The sequence below is a fragment of the Solanum tuberosum genome, unplaced genomic scaffold (genome assembly GCF_000226075.1).
Source record: "Solanum tuberosum cultivar DM 1-3 516 R44 unplaced genomic scaffold, SolTub_3.0 scf00024, whole genome shotgun sequence".
Classification (NCBI taxonomy): domain Eukaryota; kingdom Viridiplantae; phylum Streptophyta; class Magnoliopsida; order Solanales; family Solanaceae; genus Solanum; species Solanum tuberosum.
Genome location: NW_006238950.1, coordinates 1,916,710 through 1,924,823, shown reverse-complemented (window position 1 = coordinate 1,924,823; position 8,114 = coordinate 1,916,710). Strand labels below are relative to the sequence as shown.

Below are 8,114 nucleotides of genomic sequence, written 5' to 3'. Positions count from 1 at the left end.
CTCAAGGACTTCATGGGTAACATGTAATAGTGCCATGATTATAAATATAATCTCATAGGGGATTAGGAACTCAATACTTGGAACTTGGAGATACTACTCCTCTCGAAGGTACTCAACTGATGGAGTTCATGTGGAAGTTATGGGCATGAACGACTCGACTCGAGGGTCCACATGACAATATGGAACTCGTGTATATGACTGTTCTCATTATCATACTTACTTCCTCAAAACTTAACTCAAATCGATGATGGATCTCAAAGGATTCACAATTGAACTCAAAGGTTTCCTTGAACTTTACTCTTAACTCTCTCTTGAATATGAATTACAAATTATGAATTCAAGAGTTATGGTTCATCATAAGAAAAATCTCATGATAGTGTAGACTCATGAATATATTCTTTTCACTCGCATGCTCACTTACTTGAGTCTTGAAACAAGTTATTAAAAAATGTTGAAGACTCCTCAAAAAGACTCAAAGGGACTCTCAAGACTTAACTCTTAACTTTACCTTGAATTTAAATTATTAATTAAAGGTTATGATTCATGTTATGAATGATTTCTAAGTGTTTAGAAGTAGTTTAGAGTGATTAGAATCAAAGGGAGTGAAGGTACACTTAAAAGGGGCTCAAACGGGACAACCGACAGAAAATGATACTTACTGTTTTTAAAATAGTATGATCATTCTTTTAGTTAAATGAGCTTGATGAATTAAATAAGTCTATTATTAAAAAAAAAAAAAGACTTCAATGACATGACATGTCAACTAGGAGAGGGTGAGGCTTTTGAAGTGTTAAGTATATTTGGAGGAAAATAGTGATAGTTGAGTGATATTTTGGTCCTAAGTAAAACATAAATGATATTTCAAAGCAATTCCCTAAACTTGGGTGACCATTTAGGGAATTAACTCAATGTAAGAGTAGTTAATAAATATCTATAATATAATAATGTATTTGTAACTTAAACAAATTCATTAAACTTACTACTCATTACAAATCCAATAATGTATATGACAGTTTTTTTTTCAAGAGTCAAACAATTTAAATTTGATCAGAAATTCGCACATAAAATCTTCAATTTTTAAAAAATGAAATTTATACATTTGTAAACTACATAAAAAATACTATTAGACATAATAATTGACAATTCAAAATAAAGATAGATTTGTTTGAATTTTAAAATTCAAAAAGTGTCACATAAATTAAAATGGAAGGAATATAAAAGATATATAAAAATTTACAATTAAAAATAGACTTTATAGAAACTTGAAATTCAAAAAATAACACATAAATTAAAACAGAGAATATAAAATAATGTTAATGCACATAATTAAAATTGATTGATATTTGTACATAGTGTGGAACAGAAAGTCGGTTGCACCAAATAGAAAAGGTCAGGAGAGGCACGTGTCGTTGCGCGTAATGTGCGTAATGGCCTCTGCCTCTCAACTCTTAGCTCCAATCAACGGCATTTCTTCTTCAGCATATAATCATCTTCTTCCATTCCCAATTCCATGTCTCTAGAACTTTCTCACATCTCTATGCACAATCATTACACTACTTCTTGCTACAATCGATCACTTTGTTGTTTGAATTTGATAGAAAATGTGTTCACTACAACTTCCAAATTGCAGGGTTTTCAACGATGGTAACTTCTCTTCTTCTTCTTCTTCGGATAAGTTGCAGAAATGTGTGGTTTTCTCGTCATTTTGGGGAGTAGAGTTGTGCTTCAACGATGGACGGTTTACAGCTAGTTCGGCAGTTAAACGACGACAATATCGGCCGATTTCTGTTATGTCTTCATCTTCTGATTCACCTTTCAACATGAATTTGAACGAGTATATGGTTACACTTGTAAAACCACTGGGTATCCGCTTCGCCCTCTCTGTTGATGGCAAAGTTTTCGTTCATGCTCTTAAGAAAGGGGTTAGTATGTTTTCGCAATTAACATCCTTACATTTGAATAGTTCTGATTTTACAATATGCGATTATCCGTTTCTACCGTCACACTGGTGGATTAAGTCCTTCACTGCTTTGTCTGTGTCATTGTACCCACCTGGATCTTGGTAGATTTTCGTATTTTCTATTGAATTTATTGTTATGAAGGAATCTCTTAGTTTGTGCAAGTGTCATTTGTAGGGGAATGCTGAGAAATCAAGAATAATAATGGTTGGTGATACATTAAAAAAGGCCAGTGACTCTTCAACTGGGGGGCTTATTGAGATCAATGACTTTGGCGATACAGAGTATGAAACGTAAAAATTATACCAATTTTAAGCTAAGAGTTCATTTCTGACTGAAGTAGTGGGATATTTCAATAAGTGTACTGTATTTTACTATGGTTTCTGCAGGAAGATGATGAATGAGAACTCAGGGCCTTGTAGCCTGATTCTTGAGAGACCATCTTTTCCATTTCCTATCCACCAGCTATATCTTATGGATGATATTGATATTATGTATAATAGAGGTCGTGTTCCCGTTGCTACATGGAACAAAAAATTACTTGCCTCCAACTTGCGAACGTCTTGTGAGGGCAGTGGGAACTCCGGATTTGTAGTATTTTCCCCCAAGTTACTAACATTGAATGGATGGAATGTTCTGAGTGATGGAGATCAAATCAGGCAACAAGAAAATCTGAACGGTACCCCCTGGTTACCATTTAGCCCAATTATCAACATATTTTCTGAGAAAGACACGACAGATTCTGAATGGGCGCATGGGAATTTCCCACTGGAAGAATACGTAAAGGCGTTGGATCGTTCAAAGGGAGAACTGTATTACAATCATGATCTTGGAATGCGCTACAGCAAGGTGTGACATTCAGATTTTTCTGTGCAGAACCTGTCCTTTACTCAAATGATTAGTATTCAACTGCTTGAGATAAAGTGAACAGCTCCAGGAATTCTGCTCTTTTCAATTTTGCTGAATACCGTTTTAATCCACTGCTGTGGTAGGATTTATTCTCAAGAAGATACTCTTCTGTTGCCTGGTTCTGAAGTACATTGCTTGTGTCCTTTGCCAGATTACTGAGCAAATATATGTGGGATCGTGCATACAAAAGGAATCTGATGTGGAAATGCTGTCAGATGTGGTGAGGTTATGCTTTTGTGGGTTGAACATAATTTATTTTTCCCTTTAAATTTCATGAAGTATACAGTACAGATGTGGTGCAGCTATGCAATTGTGGCTTGAAATAATTTATTTTTTCCCTTTCTATTTCATGAAGTATATACAACTGATATACTGAGAATCATGTCTTGTACATCTCTAGATTTTCCAATCCATATAGAATTTTGGTTTGCACACTATCTGATAGAACTGAGAGTATCATGACTATCTTTAACCAGTAGCAGGTCAAAAAGAAACAATTGAGTGTATATATAACGAAAGTACATCAATGGTTTTATATGGTGAACTCAGCCTGTAAATGACCTGCAGTTGTGGTTTTCATGAATATGTATGGTTGTCCTACGTTTAAGTTGCAGCATGAAGACAGTTTCTTGATGGAGGCCAAGAGCCCAAGACCATATTAAACAAATATAAGCGAGTTTGATTATACAAATAGGGACACGGGTAGTTGATTGTGAAATCAATAATAAATGAGAAGCAAAAACTGTGGAAACTGGAATGCTGATGGATGTGCTGAGAACATCTTTAGTGTTTATCTTAATATGAGTGTGGAGACACATTTGTGCCTACCTTTTTCTTACCATTATGCAGTGTTCCTTTGCAGAATTAATTCTTGCTTGCTCATTTGCTTACACTAACCCAGACATCTGCATCAGGATAATTGTTTCTTGTTCATTTACTTACAACTAACCCAATGGATATCTGCATCAGGGGATCACTGCTGTGGTGAATTTTCAGAGTGGGATCGAGGCTGAAAATTGGGGAATTAATGCCAACATAATCAATGAATCGTGCCAAAGGTTTAATATCCTTATGATCAACTATCCCATAAGGTAATAAAATGGTTTACTTTTTGAATTGCAAGTTTCGTCAATGAGCTAACAATCTGCTCTATACATCCAGTACCTTAGCATGCCCCCTGAGTTCTCTTATCTTTTTACTTCTTTAAGAGAAGTCTTATCTTTTTGTTGTACTGGAAATGTGATGGTGATGCCTGTATAGATGCACCATTAGATGTTCTAGCATTTGCCTGTTTCATTTATCACAATCTTCTTTGCATATTGAGATTACAATTAAGGAGCTTGATCTTATTCCTTTACATTGGGTTTTGCTATGTAATCCTTCTGCATATTAATTTCTTTTGCAGGGAAGGAGATTCATTTGACATGAGAAAGAAACTTCCTTTTTGTGTTGGTCTTCTTCTACGCTTATTGAAGAAAAACCACAGAGTCTATGTGACTTGTACAACTGGTTTTGATAGATCCCCTGCTTGTGTAGTAGCTTACCTTCATTGGATGACAGATACTTCCCTTCATGCAGCCTATAATTTTGTCACTGGGTTGCATTTATGCAAGCCTGACAGGTTCTTCTCCCAATTCTCATATATCTTCAGTTCCATTCTTTACTTTTGGGGAGTCCTTGACTGGATAAGTACTTGCATGCATATCACGTTACCAAGGACATAATCAGGGGTGGGTCAACAGATTTGATGTCCTAATACGAAAATATATTTAAAATCCATATAATTTTTCTCAAAAAGATAAAATATAAAAATCCATATGATAATGATATACAAAAGAAGGCCACATGGTTTTAATCTAGTGGTGAGAGCGCAATATGTGATCTATAGGTTAGGCGCACGTCATGATATCAAACTCTCCCATATATAAAAGTCTGGTATTTAAGTGGAAAAAGGTAGATGTAAAACTAAGGTAGTTGCCATAAGGCTTTTCTTTTTATCGGTATGCCGCTCCGCGAGAAAGAGTGCCACGCACGAGCGGAGCAAAAAGAAAGCAAGGTAAATTTTTCTCTTTTTTGGGGGTGAGCTCATTATCCACTCAGTTTCGAACCTTTTTCGACACTTGCCTTGGGGAAATCATCATAAACATGAAAAGAATAAACTATATGCACAGGAAGAAAAATTAGATTTGATAAGAAGGTAATTATACTAGTTAATTTAATAAGGGAAGATTTATGTTATTTACTCACCTAATGATGGTACAACCCCTACCAAATTTTAACAAACATTAAAAATTGACATCTTTTTGTTAATATATACATAAATTATATGTTATATATAATAATACAATACCTCATATTTTTGGGGCCTTTAGTATTTGGGTGCTTAAGCTAAGAGCTTCATTTGCCTTACCCTAAAGCCATCAGTGAGCAGAATTAAAAAAATTGTACTCGCATTTCTTTGGATTCTAAAACGGTAAAACTTGGGTATTAGTACAAACATGAGCAGGTGAGTGTTGGAAGCAATGGTACTCGGACTCCTTAAAAATGGCGATGGATGCGTGTCAGATCCTCCAAAATTAGTGTATTTTTGGAGGATCCGACACAGGTGCAACATCAGTTTTGGAGAGTTTGAGCAATATACGTTGGGAAGACAGCTGGTGTATAATGATGTATACAAAATATCATTATTTTGAAAGTTTGCTGTTATCATTTTGCATATGTAGCCATAACATCTTATTTAGCTCACTGTCATGATCCCTATTTTATCTCTTGTTTGCTTAGCTTTCTTACGGTGAACATTCTTGATTTACTTAATCCAAAACATATTGGTTGCAGACCAGCCATTGCCTGGGCAACATGGGATCTCATAGCTATGGTTGAAAATGGTGCACATGATGGGCCTGCAACGCATGCCGTAACATTTGTATGGAATGGGCACGAGGTAATCAATTGTATCATCTCCGTGTGCTTGTTGGTGATGTCCTCAGATGTTTGTATGTATAAGAAAATCAGCAGTGAAACTGAACCCAGATTTTATGTTGCACTCTTTTCTTGACCTTTTTCCTCAAAGGTCAAAGCTGATTCTTGGAATGGATGTTGCATACTCTGTGTTACATTGTTGTCTGCTTCCATATGCATTTTTAAATTGGGGTATTTACTTGTAAGTATCTCTTGTATGACATTTTTGAACAGGGGGAGGATGTCTACCTGGTTGGAGATTTTACAGGTAACTGGAAAGAACCAATTCAGGCAGTCCACAAAGGTGGTCCAAGATTTGAGGCTGAAGTTAGACTTTCACAGGGAAAGTAAGTTTTGCCTCTTCCTGTCAGCCATACATGTCATGGCGATTGTCAAGTTTTTATAATGATTTCCTTCTTAAGTGTGGAGTATTGAATTATCTTTTTCTAATACTTTTTCCATTTTTTGATGATTCTTTTTGCTGTATAACCAAATCGCAACTCGAACGCATGCCTTTGGATATCATCCTTATCTTTTCCCCCTCTAAGCAGAATCTCATAAAGTCTATCTCAACTAAATTAGTTCGCATTTCTCTGCTTTGAGAGATCCAAACTTGTTTTGGCTGTTCTTGCAATGAAGACACATAGAATGATTTAATCAAGATTCTGTACAGATGAGAAAACTGATATACTAATTCTTGAAATTCTCAAATATTAGCTTTTTAGGGAAGCTGAACCTGAAGTCAGTGGAAGTTTCATTGTCAAGTTACATGCAAATCGGTACTATTGTGCTTCTTGTCACTAAAGTGCCTCTCCACTTTAAATTTGTAGTACTGCATGCCATAGGCTATTCTTGTCAGTTGGAATCTCCGTTACATGGTTCCATTTATCCAATATGAATTGTCTTTTTCCCCTCAACCTTTCCAAATCTAAAGATCACCCTTCTGCTTCTTTCTCCTCCCTGAAGTTGTACCTTTGTCGATATTAATATTGATTTTCCTGTTTTTACTCTTTGGTATATTTTGTTGTGTATGAAGTATTAGCTTTAATTTGTTTATCAGGTACCTATATAAGTACATAATTAGTGGAAACTGGAGGCATTCAACCAATTCACCAACTGAAAGAGATGAAAGGGGAAATCTCAATAATGTAATTGTTGTTGGTGATGTTGCCAGTGTCAGGCCTTTCATTCAACAGCAAAAGAAGGTTAGTTAAATTTTGTATCCTTTCCTTGAAAAGGATGGAGGATGACAATCTTCAACAGTAAAACATCTAATTCCCGTCTTAACATATGAATACATTTTCTCATTAATATCCTTCCCCGATAAGCATAAAATAATGCGACATTCTGTTTTACTAGTGATCTAGTTTATGTCTCTTTTTCTTTCCAATCATCAGTTACGGTTTCTGTGAGGATTAAAGTTTTTCTTTATATGTGATGTTGAAGGAGGAATGACAAATTTTTGTATCTAATTTAAATTAGGACGCAAATATTATGAAGGTGATTGAGAGGCCATTGACAGAAAATGAGCGGTTCATGCTGGCAAAAGCTGCTCGATGTGTTGCGTTCTCAATCTGCCCAATAACGCTAGCACCTAAATAGATGGACACACTACATTTCAGTCATCATAGTCGCATATCCAGTTATGTCTTCTGCAATAAAGAAGTCAGTAGAAAGGATCAGTATATGCCCATTTTAATGCAAGCCCATCCCAGCTGTATATTGTCATGCAATTTCGTGGTCGAAACAGCTGCAGGAATGGGCAAATGCAGGCGAGTTATAATGCTCATTTCCACTGCACTTTAGTGATTTTATCATCCCCATAGATATTATCTGCTTTGATCACTGACTGATCCTTCGACTAGATATTTTCGACGGTTGAAAAGCTCAGTAATGTGTATATCTCTGTTTAATACATACACATTACATGGACGTGTGGATGTGTAATTGCTGTTTTACTATCCAAGAATATTACTCTTCACTGATCTTGCGTCTTTTTTATTCAAAACTGTTTGAACAAATTTAAGTTTCTGCTATGTGTACCCAAAGATAGAAAAATGTCATATGCTTGAGATAGTAACAGTGTGATGAAGGGGAAGAGCATTTTGTCACTTCACATTTTATTCCACTTGAATAATGACGATACCATCACAATTATAATTGGATACCTTTTTTTTTTATTTAAAGATTCTTTTGTTTTCTTTCTTATTTAATACAATCACCATTTATACAAGGGAAATGGGACGGATTTACCCCGAACTTTAATAAATGGTACGTATATGCCCTCCG

The 8,114-nt window shown here is 35.5% G+C and overlaps 1 protein-coding gene across 2 annotated transcripts; it reads left to right on the top strand.

Annotated features, from left to right (window-relative positions):
• The first annotated feature begins 1,389 nt into the window (after positions 1-1,389).
• On the top strand, positions 1,390-7,936 carry LOC102603794 (phosphoglucan phosphatase LSF1, chloroplastic). Of its 2 annotated transcripts, none has more exons than XM_006341259.2 (10): positions 1,390-1,922; positions 2,136-2,251; positions 2,348-2,807; positions 3,019-3,087; positions 3,837-3,958; positions 4,273-4,488; positions 5,703-5,808; positions 6,060-6,172; positions 6,886-7,030; positions 7,308-7,936. In XM_006341259.2, exons 1-10 carry the CDS (start codon positions 1,602-1,604, stop codon positions 7,425-7,427), a joined length of 1,788 nt encoding a protein of 595 aa, XP_006341321.1. In that variant the 5' UTR covers positions 1,390-1,601; the 3' UTR covers positions 7,428-7,936. The 2 variants fall into 2 exon arrangements, with proteins under 2 accessions (XP_006341321.1, XP_006341322.1); XM_006341260.2 differs by having other exon boundaries at positions 1,391-1,922; positions 2,136-2,242.
• Positions 7,937-8,114: the final 178 nt, after the last annotated feature.

Excerpts from the sequence above, each read along its gene's own strand:
- LOC102603794 (XM_006341259.2), top strand. The coding sequence starts at position 1,602 with ATGTGTTCACTACAACTTCCAAATTGCAGGGTTTTCAACGATGGTAAC. Across the intron at positions 3,088-3,836 it reads TGGAAATGCTGTCAGATGTG|GGGATCACTGCTGTGGTGAA; the intron begins GTGAGGTTATGC and ends TATCTGCATCAG. Across the intron at positions 5,809-6,059 it reads TTGTATGGAATGGGCACGAG|GGGGAGGATGTCTACCTGGT; the intron begins GTAATCAATTGT and ends ATTTTTGAACAG.